A 16,445-nucleotide genomic window follows, 5' to 3' on the forward strand; every position below is an offset into this window, starting at 1 on the left:
GTGAGGAGACTGCCCTCCCTTAAGCCAAAACAAACAGAAAGAGATCCTGGCCTTTCCCTGGGCAGTCGCGGCCGCCTTGAAGGTCTGAGCCCCAGATCAACACTGAGCAGGCTCCGGGTGCCCCCCTGAGGCTGGAGGGGGTTACTGCAACCCCACCAAGGTGGGCAGGACACAGGCCCCAGGAAAGGGGTGTCACAGCAGGGTCCACGCAGCCTCCTAATTCTCTCCAGCTCGGAGCTGCCCAGGGGCTGAAGTGGGCTACAGACAGAGGAGACTCCCCCTGGACCAGCAGCGGGACCTGGGCAAAGGTCCTTCCCTCCGGGACCCTCTGTGGCTGTGCCCGCAGCTCTCTGGGCAGGAAGGGCAGCGGTTCAGGGTCGTGGTCCCCAGGAGGTCCAGGGTGGGGGCCCGCGGGAGGTGTGAGGGGTGTGGCCGTGTGCCCGTAGGAAGGGTCTGCAGGAGAAGGACAAGGTGTGGCTGCTGCGGGAGCAGAAGCGCAAGAAGAAACTCCGCAAGCTGCTCAAGCGACTGCAGAACAACGACACGTGCAGCATGCCGGGCCTCACGTGCTTCACCCACGACAACCAGCACTGGCAGACGGCGCCGCTCTGGACCCGTGAGCCGCCCCGGGGCAGGCGTGGGCGGCGGGGCCGGGGGGCTTCTCTGGGGCCTGTGCTTCCTCACCAGGCCCTGGGGTCCTTCAGGAGCAGGTTCCCCGACAATCAGGGGTTGACAAGGGCTCCCGACAGGAACTGGCCCGGGGGCGTCCCAGACAGGTGCTCCTGCGGGCACACTCGGCATGCTCTCTCTTCCCTTGGCAGTGGGGCCCTTCTGTGCCTGCACCAGTGCCAACAACAACACGTACTGGTGCATGAGGACAATCAATGAGACCCACAATTTCCTCTTCTGTGAATTTGCAACCGGCTTTCTGGAGTATTTTGATCTCAACACAGACCCCTACCAGGTACAGACAACACAGCTGGAGAAATGGGGCATGGGATACAGGGTGCTACCAGTTAGGCCCTCCTGGGGAAGTGACATATTTTCCAAGTCCCACTGAGTCCCTAAGACAGTAGAAGTGAGTTGTGAAGCCACCAAGAATGTGGGGACTCGATGTGCAGTCAGCCCTCTCTGTCTCCATCTCCCTGCGTCTGTCATCTAGACATTGGACGGCTTCTTCCTTCTAACTTGGCACCTGGCAACGTTAAAGCAGGGCTTTGTGGGAACTTCTGAAGACTCGTAGACTTCTAGAGCTTCAGGGGTCCTTAGGGTCAGGCCTGCACACCCCGGGGCCTACAAGGACCAGCAGATAACAGGACAATGGCTAACATTCATGCCGCACTTACTGCGTGCTTCCATGTATCAAATCTGAACACACACACATGACTGAAGCAGCCCAGAACACGTAAGACGAAAAGGAGCCACAGTCTCTGGGGAGTGGAACGTGCGTGTCCCTTCTAAAACAGACAGTCACTACTGGGCTTCAGCACTAGAACTTTTCAGTAGTGTGGCCTTGGTGTTGTCCAATCTTCAATGTTTCGAGAAAAGCCTGAAATCAGTTTTTCACATGAAATCTCATTTTTAAATGCCAGCAAGTCCACTGTCCTGTTTTGCTGCGTTTTCATCACCATACAGGCTGCCAGTCTTTCTCCTTAGGTGGGTCACCCCGTATTTTACAAAGGGGGGCGGCAGAGCATGTAGGTCAGTCAGTCACCGGTAGCTCCCAGACTGGGCAAGCACCCAGGTCACTTACCCACCCCTTCACCACATGGCGGCTTTCCAACCAAGAGGAACTGAGGGGCCGTGAACAGAGGCCACTTTAAAACACAGGGCTTGGAAGGGCTGCTTTCCAAGCGTGGTCAATTTCCTGACCAGTGGCTCCCGGCGTTCAATGTTAAGTACACAGGGGTGGTTTTCATTCTCATGAGGAGAGAACCTGGTGGGGTGAGAGGCAAAAGGTGGTCCTCACTGTTCCAGACTCTAACTCTTAGAGAAGTAGAGGTCACCACCCCACAGCACCTTCAACTCCCAGCCTGCCTGAAATAACTCCCCTGGTTGGTAGAAGGGCTGGGGTCCCTGCACTCCCCTCGATGATACCCTGCCTTTCTTCCGACCAGCTGATGAATGCCGTTAACACACTGGACAGGGATGTCCTTAATCAGCTCCACGTGCAGCTCATGGAGCTGAGGAGCTGCAAGGGTTACAAGCAGTGTAACCCACGGACTCGAAACATGGACCTGGGTGAGTAGGCGCCCCGACGTGGAGCCAGCAGAGCAGGGTTACCACAGGAAGGAATTTGGGAGGTCAGGTCTAGTCCCAAGAGTGAACCTGGAATCACCAGGGGTCGGTGAATTCTCACTAGTGGCTGAAATAACACTTTCCCAACATCCACCAAGCAAATGCGACGTTTATCGTCATAAGTGCCATCGCTTCCTAATCACTGCGTGCCAGTCACTGTGCTAGGGTCGTATACACGTTAACTGATCATCCTTATGACAACCCTTTGAGGCGAATCTGCTTGTCCTGCTTTCACGGAGGAGTAAAGTGACCGGGTCAGCTGACTCCAAAGCCCACGCGCTTGGTCACACTGCCATATCCTCTAGGACACTGCCAGGAGCCAAGACACAGGACCTCCCCACCGCCCCGCCTCTCAGGGCCCCTGGGTTTCTGTCCTCTTTAGCTTAAGTGTCCATACCCGTATCTGCCTCCCCCACCACGACCAGGTCAGTGTTGAGTGGATGCACTGGGGTCCTCACACTGATATGGTGACACTCATGGGTAAGCGATCTACAAGGCTACTCAGGAGTCTCAGGGAAAGCCCCCCTCATAACTCAGCCCACTATCTGCCTAGGGAACACCATCAACCTCACGGGTTTGTGACCAAAAGCCTCAATTGTTTAAAAAAAGAAAAAAAGGCAATTATAAAGTTGGTCATTGCTTGTGCCATTTTTGCCCTAAATTACCTGTTTCTGTTGTGTTCATTTCTCTCTCATTTAGGACTTAAAGATGGAGGAAGCTATGAACAATACAGGTATTTGGTTTTGTTTTCAAAGCCTGCACACGGCCCCAGATTGTGGCCGTCCTTTAGTCTAACCTCTGTGAGGGTGCACGTGTCAGGTGGACACTGCCCTTTATGGGTCGGCCTGGGGCCTGGATCACCCACCAGTGATGGGCGTCACCTAAGAGGCCTTCTTTGTTGGGTTCTTGGGGGTGGCTTTCTCTCTCCTGGTGATGGCTAACACTCTTTCTCCTCTGACACTTGAAAACTTAGGCAGTATCAGCGTCGCAAGTGGCCAGAAATGAAGAGACCTTCTTCCAAATCACTGTGAGTTGAGGAACCAGTGTACAAACAGAGATCTGGTCTGACTTTCTTTGTTTTGCCAAGGCTATTCTGTGTGCATGCCATTTCTTATGTATTACTCTCATTTGCTCCCATAACGAGAGGGGAAGCAGTAAGTTTTTCCTGTAAAATAACATACTTGAATACATTTCATGTTTCAGATTAATTCCTTGTCTAACACACTGTTGTTCTCTATATAACAACCTGTGCTTGGTAAACTCAAGGTACTCCTTAGAGGCTGAGAAGCATTTAAATATTCTAGTTGCCAGACATCTTGAAGGCTGTGGCTGCAGAAGTGCTACCTGCTCCATAAAGGCAGCAGCAGGGTGGCCTCATTAAGTGGTTTCCAAAATGTCCATGCTACAAACTCTCTCTCCAGTGCCAAGAGAGGCTGGCAGGGAGCTAAGACGACTGTGGCAACCTGGACAGGTCACCTCTAGTCTAAAGGGAACAGCATGAATGGGATGCAACGTGAATCCTTTAATTCATCCTAAAATCCTAAAACGCAGATGGCGTGACAATTTTTTGGTAACCCTGGCAACTAAACTGACATTAAGTTACCATGCAGGCAAGCAAAGCCCCTTGGTGAGCTGCCATTTGCAAACTCTAGTCTACTCATGTCTTTATATGCATATAATCTATGTGGCTTTAACAGGACAATAATAATGGGCCAGCTGAGCATTTCTTTGGTGCTCCCAGAATTCAAGCACATAATCTATACATCTCACATTCTGCTTAGCCACTATTTTATCCAGATCTTTAAATGCCATCTTTGCCAGCCACTGAGTGTGTAAGCCAGCAACTGAAAATCTAGATGAGTAGGTGGCAGTAAGCCCTTTCTGAGAGACCTAGAAATAGTCCCTTCTCAGCAGCCACATCCTTGAAGCAAAGCTTACTCAGCTGCAAGAGTGATTAAGAAAGCCATAGGCAGCATAATCAAATACTAAGAGGAGTTTGCTTTGTTCTACAGGGGACAACTGTGGGAAGGCTGGGAAGGTTAAGAAGCACGAGATGGACCTCCAAAAACAGAGGCATCATCTGACTGTACAGACGACGAAAAACCACGTATGATTTCCAGCAGACCTGTGCTGTTGGCCAGGAGGCCTGAGAGAGACAGAACCGGCCTTCAGTCAACATGGCAAATTCCAGAAGAGACCCGTCAGGAGTAGTGACACTTCAGGAAGTCCACTTTTGCCCCTGCTTTTGCTTTGGATTATACCTCACCAGCTGCACAAAATGCATTTTCATATCAGAAAGTCACCACTAACCCTCTCTGAGAGGCTCACAAGGGAAAAAGAACAGAGAGAGAGATTTTTCTTGGAAATTTCCCCCAAGGGTGAAAGTCACTGGAATTTTTTTTAAATCATAGGAGGGAACAACTGTTTTAAATCCTCTTCTTCTTTTGGTTCGTCACAAAGAAGGAACTAAGCAGCAGGACAGAGGCGACCTGTAGATGCTGGAAATGGTGCTCCGAGTTCAACAACAAGTCAGTAGCACAACAGTGGTGACATTTCTCCAGCACTGTAACCCTGGCTGCCTCTGAACAAACTGACTTCACTGTACATACGTGACTCTTTCCATGTAACCACCGTACGAACTTTTAGGGGAATCTGACTAATAAGAAAACCCAGTTTTCAGGAGTGGTGGTGTCAATAAACGCTCTGTGGCCAGAGTGAAGGAAAACCCCTTGCAGTTGTGGACATTTCTGTTCCTGACCAGATATCCTTTCTCCCAGTATTCCTTTGTTATTTGTCCCAGAACTGTTTTTTAAAGTACTGAAAAGAAATGAAGTTGATGTACGTCCCAAGTTTTAATGAAACTGTATTTGTAAAGAAATTTTGTAGTCTAAGTATTGTCATACAGTGTCCAAAACCCCAGCCAATGACCAGCAGTTGGTATGAGGTAACCTTTGACATTTTTTAAAAGGCCATTCTTGGGAGTTTTTTGGTGTGTTTGGTTTTCTTAAAAAAAGCATTCAAGATATTAGCAGTCAACACGTTTTTGGAAGGAGACGCCTTGGGTTTAGAGGGATTTTTAAAGGGGAAAAGATAGTTATAAATCAGTGACTAAGATGTACCATACGTCAGGGACCTCACAGGTAAGTTTCACATTACACCGGCTTTAGAATCTCACTTTTACAAAATCATAATCAACTGCAAAGCAGTTCACCTTAACCAATCCTTCTTTGTGTGCCAGGTAGTCTAACCTGGTAAAGGTAGGTGTCAGAATGCTAGAATGGAAGAAGTAGGAGGAACCTCAGCTATCACCTAGCCCAACCCATTTCCCATTTAACAGATGATGGAGACAATCTCTAAGCACTCACCTTTTATAACAACAGCTCCATGCTTTTCAAGATTTCTTTTAACCTCACAGAAACTGCTATCATTATTTGAAATAGGATTGCATACCTTCTTTTTAACCCTTAATCCAATAGAGATTTAAAAAAAAAAGCAAGCTCTTGGGCTTCAATTTTAAATAGAAACCTTTATTTACAATGACATCCAAAATGATCAGCAAAGCAGTCACAGCTTACCACCCAACCATCTCGCAAGTTATCCCATGTGTTTTGGATTCTATGCGGTGTAAAGAATGATTTGTATTTTTTAAAAGCAACATTTAATGTAAACTTGATTGAAACTGAATTCATTCTCAATACTGTAAGTCAATTCCTGAGAATTTAAATATTGCTCTCAGAATGACATTTCCGTCTTCTTCAAAATTCTACATATTGGAGAGAGAGAGAGAAGGAAAGAAGAGAAGACGCTGCTCATTATTGAACAGTTTGCTTTGGAGCTGAACAACAGCTCGTGCTCCTCTGCAGCAGGGGAAACTGCATCTATCCTAGAGGTTTTATTCCTATCACTTTCCCACTTGTGAACAAAACTCATGGCTTCTGCAAATAAAAAGGGAACTGGACAGGCATGTGGGTAACTGGCAATCCATTCTGTTTGCTTTCCATCTGCATTTGTCTCTGGATCAAAGAACTTCTAGGACAGCAAGCCAATTATGTTCTGTAGCAACCCACCCCTGTACACCCCCAACTCACCTTCGATAGTCAATACTGATTCACTAAGCAGTCCTGTTGATTGATATTTACATCTTTCCCTCAGGATGCACAATTCAGAAAAGTGGCATCATAATATGAATGTTAACAATGAGCTTCTATTTGTTTTTTTTTAAGGAAGAAACATGTATCTCCTTTATATCATTTTGATCTTTATAAAATATATATATTTATATATTTATATATCTTTGGATTCAGCAAAAAAGTAGGTACTGGAAATATCGCACATTCTAAAAGCAAATGAAAAGATTACTTATGCTGTTCACCCAACAGATACCAAGGTTTAAAAAAGTGGTGGTGGGGTGGGGGTGGTGAGGAGAGAGAGGCAGCAAGAGTACAAAGAGAATTATCCAAAAAAGATAAAAGGGCAATAAAGGTAAAAACAACAAATTATCTCAAAGACTGCATCTATTAAAAGAAAATCAAAATCTTAAGTTTGCACCAATAAAATGAACAAGTAGAAAATATAAAAACTTATAATAAACTTCATTTTTTTTCCCATATAAAAAGGGGGTGCTGCCTGCCAGTTAGCCTGGAGTCAGGACTGAGGGAAAGAATCACAAAACTTTAATTTTTTTTTGTTTTCAATTACTTTTTAAAAGTCAAGAAAGGTAAGAGCACCATTCTGTTTCTTCCCACACACACATGACTTAAACAAGAAAGGTTCAGATACACCGACACAACTGTGTCTAAAAAGACAGAGACTCTTGCTCCGCTATGCCTCTGTCTCAAGGATATGTCATCTGAAAAATATAGGCCACTACGCTGGAAGTTGATGGATTTACAATCTTAGATCTGTTTTTAACCAGACGGGGGGGGGGGGGGGGGGGGGGCGTCGAACTCAAATCCACTGCAAGTCAAAGAAATTAAATGATCTTACCTTTAGAGACACCTAGAAAGACTGGCTAAATGTGTGAAATTAAAAAAAAATTAACTGGCTCTCAGTTATTGCTAGGAAATGACACCAAGGCTAGCAGAGACATTTGAAATTCACAGATATTCCAAAAAACCCATTTTCATTAGACTGTTTGAACCTAATAGAATAAAACAGATAAAGGGAAGTAAACCTGATGTTTTTCCCCTAATCCCACTGACCAGAACAAGTGTCAGGGAGCGGCGACGGCAGAAAGGGGTGGAGGCAGAAGCGGGAGGGAGCAGCAAGGCGCTCAGTCAGACTGCAGCCTGAGTCCCACGAGCGGCTGCTCTGGAGACTGAGCTCCTAGGAACAGCCACGGCACTATGCTAATTCTCAGGGAGCTCCTAGAACAGCCACGGCACTATGCTAATTCTCAGGGAGCTCCTAGAACAGCCACGGCACTATGCTAATTCTCAGGGAGGTCCTAGAACAGCCACAGCACTATGCTAATTCTCAGGGAGCTCCTAGAACAGCCACGGCACTAGGCTAATTCTCAGGGAGCTCCTAGGAACAGCCACGGCACTAGGCTAATTCTCAGGGACAGTGAAAACACGACACCAGCAGAACAACAGGACAGCGGAGCAGATACCAGAAACCACACATCAAGGATTCTCCTCCTGAGATCTCAATGCGGGACTCGGGTCCTAGCAACCAAAACCTTGCAGCACTCCTAAAATGGATGTAAAGACAACAAATTCAATTTAAAAAAAATACCATGAATTGCGATTAATTTATGGACTGCTTAAAATCCAAGATTCTTTTTTAAATCGCTTGATCTTTTTAAATGCTTGATCTTTTTAAATTCTTGATATCTTTTTTTTTTTAAGTTTATTTCCTCGTATCTATTCTTTCCTGCAAAATCAACAAAGTGCTTAGTTCTGGTAAAGGAATTAAAAAAAAAATTGTTTTAAATGCCTACATCTAAACAAATGATCTCTTTAAAAAGCATTCAGATTAAGAGACTGGAAAGAGCGAGGCATCTAAGGCTGGGGAGCAAGAGCTGAGGGCGGCTGCCCCCCAGGCACAAAATTCAGGAGGTGTCTCTTCTGTCTGTAACCTCACCACACTGAGCTTACTGAGATCAACAATGTTAAATACTTAGCTCCACAAACTCTGTAAAAACGAGTTGTTGTGCCCTACAAAAAAGGTATATACATATTTTACATAATACAATATCTTAAGGGTCATATTTACAGAAGAAAATCCATTCACAGAAACTGTGAAATTCTGGTTCAGAACGCAGCACCTGGCCTTGGGTTGTCTGCAGTTCATTCTCAAAAGCATTATTGCTCTCCATGTCGGCAAAGGGCGACACCCGCACTCTGAACAACAACCAGGAATGAGGTTCACCACGCCTCAAGACCTCAAGAATATTGCATTTATCCATTACTTTCTAAATAAAGTGCACTCAGCTGCACATTAGCATGTGAAAAATTGCTACTGCTGCAGTTAAATACTGTCATCTCGTTTTCCCTTCTGCAAAGCCATTTGACATCAAGCACAATTCCTGGAGGTGAAGTATTACAGGACATCAAGAGCAGATGAAAATTCTAGTTAGGAAAAAAGCCTAGGACAACCAAGGGTAGGGCGGAAGCGACTCAACACTATCACTAAAGGATGAGAACCCGGAAAGGCCAACGCCACGGGACAGAGGATCAACACACACAACTGGTAACCCAGTAGTGACGAAAACACGTGAAGGCTGGGACTATGCTCTTCGTCCAAACTGCAATAAGAGAAACCAGGCATTCTAACTGCTCTTGATTTCCCCAGCATTCTCTGGCTCACCTACATTTATTTGCAAGACTTTGGATAGCCAGGAAGAAAGAAGTGACATAGGAGTCTTGTGATCAGTAACACTCCATACCTCCAGAAGCACATCCCTAAGAGGCAGAATGCCATGATACAAAGAAGGAAAAAAACAGGTAGATATCACGCTTCAGCTTAAAATCCAGTCCTGCTCAAATGACGTCACTTGGAATACCCTTGGAGATCAAAGCTGGTTCTTTCTTCAAAGCTGGGTGCCTAGATCAATGATCTTTACCCCCGATAATCCTAGTGCAGTGTCATTTGTACAGTGATTTCCTTAGAGGTCTTGGTGTAGAGATGTCAGCAGTATTTCTGTTAGCAACCAGAAGAAACAGGAGTAAAACATACGCTTTGCACAACAAAAAGAATCCTATGTCTATACTGATGGCTTGCAACATGGCTCTGACTGATTGATTCAGATTCCTTAGATCCCATATTACCAAAAGTATCTAATGGCCCAATGCCTTCAAACCAAAAGTTTTTTCAATGACTATATATTTAAGTTACACATTCAAGTTAAAAATTTACCTAACACCTTTAGATTACAGTTGGGGGACAACTTTTTGAGAAAGGTCAAGAATAGATCCTGTACCTGATCAGGGCCCATGGGCACGCCCGACAGAGGCAGGGAGTTCATGGTCATCTGTCCCATGGGACCGCTGCTGCCATTCATGTGCACCATGCCATATGCCGCAGGAGTCCCCTGCTGGGCAAACTGCTGCTGGGAAAAGGAGCTGTAAAGAAAGTGTGAAATCACCTCCTGGGTCGTTTTAGTAACCCAGGATATGCACACAGAGACTATCACAATTTAGTCAAATGTCGCTGTACTTAAGCAGAGAACATGAGAGAGAAAACTCCGATAGCCTGCCTTCTACTTTTCACAGGTGTCTGTACTCAACACCTCATGGATATGTGCACTGGAGGAAGGATTCTCAAAATGGATGAGCCAAATAACATTTTCTAATATGAACCCAGATTTTTCTAATCTCTCCATCCAAACAGGCTTGACTGAAAAATGCAGAGATTAATTTCCTGAACTTCTGGCACTAGAATGTGAATGACTTTGGAAGTCCCTGTTCTTTACCTGTTCCTGGCCAGGTTTCCTGATGGCCAGCCCTTCATTTCTGAGGACTGATACATGGGTGCAGTCTGAGGGTGCTGCATCATGGGATTCTGGGAGGGACCCATTCTTGATGACATCATTGCGCTGGGCGGACTAGACACTCGACCAAAGGCTGGATCTGACTGTTGTCCCATCCCTTTAAAAAAGAAAGAAGAAAAAGAAAAAAATCACAATGTTCAAATGCTGCCTCCTTAGAATATCAGCTATGTTCTTTTTTTTTCAATTTTATTTATTTATTTTTCCCCCCAAAGCCCTGGCAGATAGTTGTATGTCATAGCTGCACATCTTTCTAGTTGCTGTATGTGGGACGCAGCCTCAGCATGGCCAGAGAAGCGGTGCGTCGGTGCGCGCCCGGGATCCGAACCCGGGCCGCCAGCAGCAGAGCGCGCGCACTTAACCGCTAAGCCACAGGGCCGGCCCTCTATGTTCTTTTCTAAATGGCAGGGGAAGGTGATAGTGTGAGATATCAAGTGCTACACGATGCTGCCTGCCAGTTATTCGTGCCTCTCACCAAGATGACAGCTAGAGGAACGAGCTTACTACAGAAGCACGCTGTCTAGATCACTTGAAGGGTGGTCATATCAATGAGCTTTCTGTACAAAAAGGACTCCAGATCACACTACTCACATCACTCTGTCCCTCTTTCGAGGGCAGAAGAGCTACTGCCCCTGGCTGGCAGGGATGCATCCTAAAATGTAATCTCTCCAGTAGATACCTCCACCCCCACTCCCACCATGTTCCTGGAACCTCTCAAAGGCTGGCCTGAAGAGGGATATGCATTATCATGATTAATAATCTGTCCAAGACACCAAGAAAAAGAACTCAAAAGCCCACATAGTGCATTCCTCTCACTGACCTGATCAAGCATTCAGGGCTTATAGAGTTCCCTCTACTGGGACATACGCAGCAGAGGGGGAAACCTGGGAGTTTCTTCCAAATTAAGATGTGGGGAACTGAAAAAACAAGACCTGAAAAAAAATACTCAACTATGATAGAACAACTACCTCAATTACAATTACCTGTGCACTGCAGGAGACATTTTAGTTTAGTTATTTTTAATTAATTTCATTTTTCTTGTGAAATAACAAGAGGGAGTAAATAGTATTTTTGTTTTCAATATGCAACAGATCTAGTGAATCTTATGTCCTAGTAATGTTCTTTGGGGAAAACATTCTCACTGTCAGGTTTACCATAATTTGGTGGATATGGGAACTGCTGGGGTGGCGCTTGTGGCATCATAGGCCCTGTCAAAACCCCATCCATGCTGGGGGAAGCAGTCACGTTAGGGGGTGGGCTGAAGGCCTGGGCTTGCTGCTGCTGTTGCTGCTGCTGCTGCTGCTGCTGCTGCTGCTGCTGCATCATCATCGCCACCCTCTGCTGTCGGAAGTGATGACTCAGCAGCTCCCTGCTGCGCTGGGTGACCATCTGGGCATTAAGAAAACCCTGCTAATACCCAAGAAAGAATGCAATTATACACATACAGCAAGAACCAGCCAATTTCATACATACAGCACCCTGACAATACATTAGGTATCAGAGAGAAAAATCACCCAATGCCTTTCTTTTTTCTGTGTGAGGAAGATCAGCCCTGAGCTAACATCTGATGCCAATCCTTCTCATTTTGCTGAGGAAGACTGGTCCTGGGCTAACATCTGTGCCCATCTTCCTCTACTTTATATGGGACACCGCCACAGCATGGCTTGACAAGCAGTGCATCAGTGCACGCTGCGGATCCGAACCTGTGAACCCGGGGCCACCACAGCGGAGTGCATAGACTTAACCGCTGTGCCACCGGGCCAGCCCCCCTAATGCCTTTCTTTATAATTACAAAAAAGGAAAAATGAACAATTCTCATTCTGGTAATGGCTTTCTGGCCTATGGGGGGGGGGGGGGTGGCGCACGGGCTGCAGAACAGGGACCTGAAAATTATTTGGGGCTAGGAGACAAAAGCAGACAAGTTGTCAAGCTTTAACATAGTCAGAAACATTCCTCAAAGTGAGAGACCATTTAGGGGTAGAATTAGAGGACAAACTTTTCAGAAACTATGAAATAAAACTACAAGAAGAAAAAGAACAGGAATGGGGTAGGGGGGCAGGCAGCGGGGTTTGAAACAAGAAGGAAACCAAAGAAAAAGATGGAGTCATACTCAGAAAAGCAGAAAGCCACCTCACAAGGTCTTATAGTCTCTTAAAACCTTCTGAAAGAAGGGGTGGAGGGTGAGGAGAAGCTTTCTGGGGGTTAAGGAGGGGACATGATCAGAGCACTGGATACAGAAGCTGACTGGGCTCTACCAGCTGGGAGAGGTCATCTCCAAAAAGCAAACTTCTATTATCTTTTTGGAGGGCATCCTAGTTTGGCTTATACAGGATGTCTGATTATCAAGAAAATGCAGATATCAGTACCTCCAAGTAGGGCTAAGACAGTGAAAACTGGGCATTTCAGTGTTTGTTCTTTTAACAATAATTATGAACAATATTTCCAACCACAGTAAAGGGTTTTCGTGTAGTCATCTGCCTCGTGCACATTAAGAAAATACCTAATACAGTCTTCACCTGGGGCTGGAGGTAGAGAAAACTTTAATGTCATCCCTCCCACCTTGGGAAACAGGTCATCTCAGAAGTTATCACTGAGAGTAGGATTATGTATTATTTATTTTCTTCTTTATACTTCTAATAATTTCAAATTTTACCTGGTGAGCATGTGATTTCATAATCCAGGAACAGAGAAATGTTTACAGATTTATTATTTTAAATTCCTAAAAAGTAAGTGATAGCTGTTTTCACAACACAGCAATTGATCACAAAGGGAATTAATTTAAAAAACACAAATCAGTGGTTTTAATAAAAGGACCTCTCCTCCTCTGATTCTTCCTAGTCACCAGCAGAAGAGAAGAATGGAAAAGGAACTGTGATGGGACCAGGGGATGGTTTCTTACACAAGAAATGTGGAATTACTTTATTTGTTTAACAAACATTTACTGAGAGCCAACCATAGGCCAGGCCCTGTGCTGAGCACACGCAGGGAACATGGAGACTTGCTCTTCTCACCTGGGAGTTTACCTGGGGCTGCATCATGGGCCTCATCACCGCAGCACCACCAGCAGTGGGGTTTTCCATTTTCATTTCAAGTGCCTGACGGCTCTGATTCAAAAACTGGGGAGAGACAAGTTGGTTAGGATGCAAGGGGAGCATGTTAATGAGCCCCAAACAGCCCTCCAAATCCTCAGCACCACGCAGCAAGGTCAAGATGACATCTCCAAACCCATTAACCTGGTTAAATCACAGCTAAGCTGAACGGATACACTTTCACACTTCAAGAAAGTTCATGCTGCAAAGTCCTTGGCTAGCATATGACGCTTTATTGTCTGGCATCAGGAGGAAAAGTAAAAGTGCAATTTCACAGCTTAAAGAATATCTTCAAAGGACTGGAGGAAATCAAAGGATTTATACAGTCAGATTTTCTCTAGGATTATTTTGGCCATTAGGGAAATAGCTGTAACTTGATCAGAGTAACACTGAATAAACCACCTATTCTGTTACCTTTTCCTATGCAACTTTTAGTGGAAAGAAATGGTAGAAAGTAAAATGATACCATGAACACACTAACAGAGCTTTCCAGAAGAGTTTCTGGCTTGCTGGCTTCTAAACTCACTCACTTTTCTGCTTACATGGTTCAGTTCTGCCACATTTAATAACTCAGCACAGCTAAGACACAATATAAATAATTATATTTTAAAAGATTTGTTGGGGATTATGAAAACAATGAAAAAAATAGAAGTCTTACCTTAGAATATTAAGAGAGTTCAAGTTTTATAAAACATCTAGAAAGCAGAGGTTCCATAAAAAGAATGCTCAAATCAATAAGGTTTCAATACTTGGTTATTAATATTAAGGACTTTGTAAAAAATAGAAGTTATCTACCTCTAAGACTACGAAGTCATCAAGAAACATTTTTCTCTTCTGCCCCAAGAGCAATCCTCTCTGACTTCTATTTTTTAACCTGTACAATAGAATATCCTTATAGAAAGGTATCCAATTCTAGCAGGACCACTCCCTAATAAAGAACCACCTGTACAAATAAAATGTTACACCAAAGTGAAAACAAAAGGAATCTGTTTAGTTGACGAGGAATACAGAACCAGTGGCAAGAGCTCTGAAGAACACAGTCTGACAATAAATTAGAGAAGAGCAGGCCAAGGGAAAGCCACTTTGGGCCAAGGCAGAGCATGTGGCTGGTTACCTGCTGGCCCTGTAGCCTCTGCTGAAGCTGCATTCTGAGTTGCTTGGGGGTGTTTGTCCGGGGTCTCATGAGGTTGGCCCTTGGGTGCATTCCTTGGAGAGGAAAACTGCCTTGCTGGTTCATCTGATTCATCATAGAGTTAAAAGATGGTGATTGTCCCTGAAGATTAAAGCCCCCTTGCATTGGAGGCCCCTGTGCCGGATATGTCTGCCCATATAACGCTGCCTTCTGATCCATCATTACTGCCGCCTCTTGACCTTGAAAAGCATCCTGTTTGGGCTCCAAAGCTTGTCCCTTAAACATCAAACACATAAATGAACAGTGAAGTCGAAGTCATCTGAGAAAGCAACAGAAATCAAATGCTCTAAAGGTAAAAAATAAAAGTCAATATATGTGAACAATGACGCTGCAGAATTTCAAAAGCAAAATCAAGTTCATTGTCTCAAGTTCCATGAGAACACAGACCATGCCCCATCTTTTCACAGCTGTGTCCTCGTGCCTAGCACAAGGTCTCACACAGATAGACACTCATATTTTCTGAGCCAAATAACTACAAAGCATTAAGTACCAGAAGAAACACTATTTGTTTCAGACCAGATTTCTGTACCAACATGGACCTCCCATGCCAAGTATAAAATAAATCAATTAAAATCATTGTGATCAATGAATTCTCATGTTATCAGTACAACTTTTTTTTTTTTTTGGTGAGGAACATTAGCCCTGAGCTAACATCCAATGCCAATCGTCCTCTTTTTGCTAAGGAAGATGGACCCTGGGCTAACATCTGTGCCCATCTTCCTCTACTTTATATGGGATGCCACCACAGTATGGCTTGACAAGCGGTGCATCGGTGCACGCCCGGGATCCGAACCTGCAAACCCCGGGCCGCCGAAGCGGAGCATGTGCACTTCACCCCTGTGCCACCGGGCCAGCCCCTACAAGAATGTTTTTGAAGGAGCCAAGAGGTGATTTTGGTAGAGACAGGTAAATCAAGAAAAGTGATACTCCCTGACATGTATACGCCAGTTGAACAAAACCTAAAGGTGGTCATCCACTACTATTTGTACATGGTGAGGGGGACCACATTCATTCAACAAGTATTTAGGTGCCTGTCACGTGCCAGTCATCACTTCTCCACATGCTAAGAATGTATACAAAATAATGTCCAAGGGGTGACGGAAAAAGTAGCAAAAATAAATATTCTGAAGGAGGGAAGAGCCTGTCATGCTAAGACGAGAGGGTGTGGGTCAGGTACTGCACCCACCTTTATCTTCTTATCCACGGCACAGAACGCCAAGAGTGCAGTCAACAGCCGGGTCAACTCTTGCCTTAAAGCATACTTCACCCCACTGTGACTGTGACACCACTCTCAATGTTCTCCCACCTCAATGACTTCTCCTTGGAAGAAGGTTAAGAGTTCACCAGGATTCAGTCCTAGGCCACCTTCTTTTCTCGCACTACATCTCTACTTTGATGTTCTCACCCACTAGTGACAACTGCCAAATTTTTGTCTCTAGCTCAAATGTCTCTGAACTCTAATTCTGCTTATGCAAATGTCTACTTAACATCTTTACCTGGATGTCTCAGGCATCTCAAACTTAACATGTAGAAAACAGAAGTCATGATCCCCAATAGCCCCTCCCTGAGAAAAACCTGATTCTCCTCCAGTCTTCCCTATATGGCAATACATGGCAACACCATTCACCCAGAACTAAAAGCTAGCAATCTAGATTCTTCACATTCTCCCTTTCCAAGTGTGCGCATGCATGCACGTGCACACACGGTCCACCAAGTCCGATCCATTTTTCTTCCATGACACATTGTGTATCCCTCCTTTCTTTCCATTCCATGGCCACGACCCTCCCAAGACACTTCTTGGACTCTTGCAGTAACTGGCAACTGTGCCTCTACTTTGCCCATCATACCAATGCCTTTCTCCAGACAGCAATGAGAT

General features: G+C 45.1%; 2 protein-coding genes across 20 annotated transcripts in view; one reads left to right on the top strand and one right to left on the bottom strand.

Moving 5' to 3' along the window:
• The window catches only part of SULF2 (sulfatase 2), a 124,668-nt gene extending 118,285 nt beyond the window's left edge, over positions 1 to 6,383 (top strand). For 6 of the 8 annotated variants that reach the window (XM_058562527.1, XM_058562529.1, XM_058562533.1 and 3 more), the window contains 6 exons: positions 447 to 616; positions 822 to 964; positions 2,118 to 2,241; positions 2,998 to 3,031; positions 3,272 to 3,325; positions 4,311 to 6,383. In XM_058562527.1, coding sequence (XP_058418510.1) covers positions 447 to 616; positions 822 to 964; positions 2,118 to 2,241; positions 2,998 to 3,031; positions 3,272 to 3,325; positions 4,311 to 4,341 — 556 coding nt within the window. In that variant the 3' untranslated portion in view covers positions 4,342 to 6,383. Of the gene's footprint in view, positions 1 to 446; positions 617 to 821; positions 965 to 2,117; positions 2,242 to 2,997; positions 3,032 to 3,271; positions 3,330 to 4,310 lie in introns of those variants that run through there. The other 2 variants (XM_058562532.1, XM_058562530.1) reach the window with 2 other exon arrangements.
• A 2,830-nt stretch (positions 6,384 to 9,213) lies between these two features.
• Positions 9,214 to 16,445, bottom strand: part of NCOA3 (nuclear receptor coactivator 3) — a 122,972-nt gene continuing 115,740 nt past the window's right edge. For 5 of the 12 annotated variants that reach the window (XM_058562516.1, XM_058562517.1, XM_058562524.1 and 2 more), the window contains 6 exons: positions 14,492 to 14,785; positions 13,300 to 13,404; positions 11,443 to 11,698; positions 10,214 to 10,388; positions 9,722 to 9,863; positions 9,214 to 9,441 (listed from right to left, as the gene is read on the bottom strand). In XM_058562516.1, the coding sequence (XP_058418499.1) occupies positions 9,430 to 9,441; positions 9,722 to 9,863; positions 10,214 to 10,388; positions 11,443 to 11,698; positions 13,300 to 13,404; positions 14,492 to 14,785 (984 nt within the window). In that variant the 3' untranslated portion in view covers positions 9,214 to 9,429. Of the gene's footprint in view, positions 9,442 to 9,721; positions 9,864 to 10,213; positions 10,389 to 11,442; positions 11,699 to 13,299; positions 13,405 to 14,014; positions 14,252 to 14,491; positions 14,786 to 16,445 lie in introns of those variants that run through there. The other 7 variants (XM_058562523.1, XM_058562522.1, XM_058562521.1 and 4 more) reach the window with 4 other exon arrangements.

This window comes from Diceros bicornis, chromosome 19, assembly GCF_020826845.1.
Source record: "Diceros bicornis minor isolate mBicDic1 chromosome 19, mDicBic1.mat.cur, whole genome shotgun sequence".
NCBI classification, from domain to species: Eukaryota; Metazoa; Chordata; class Mammalia; order Perissodactyla; family Rhinocerotidae; genus Diceros; species Diceros bicornis.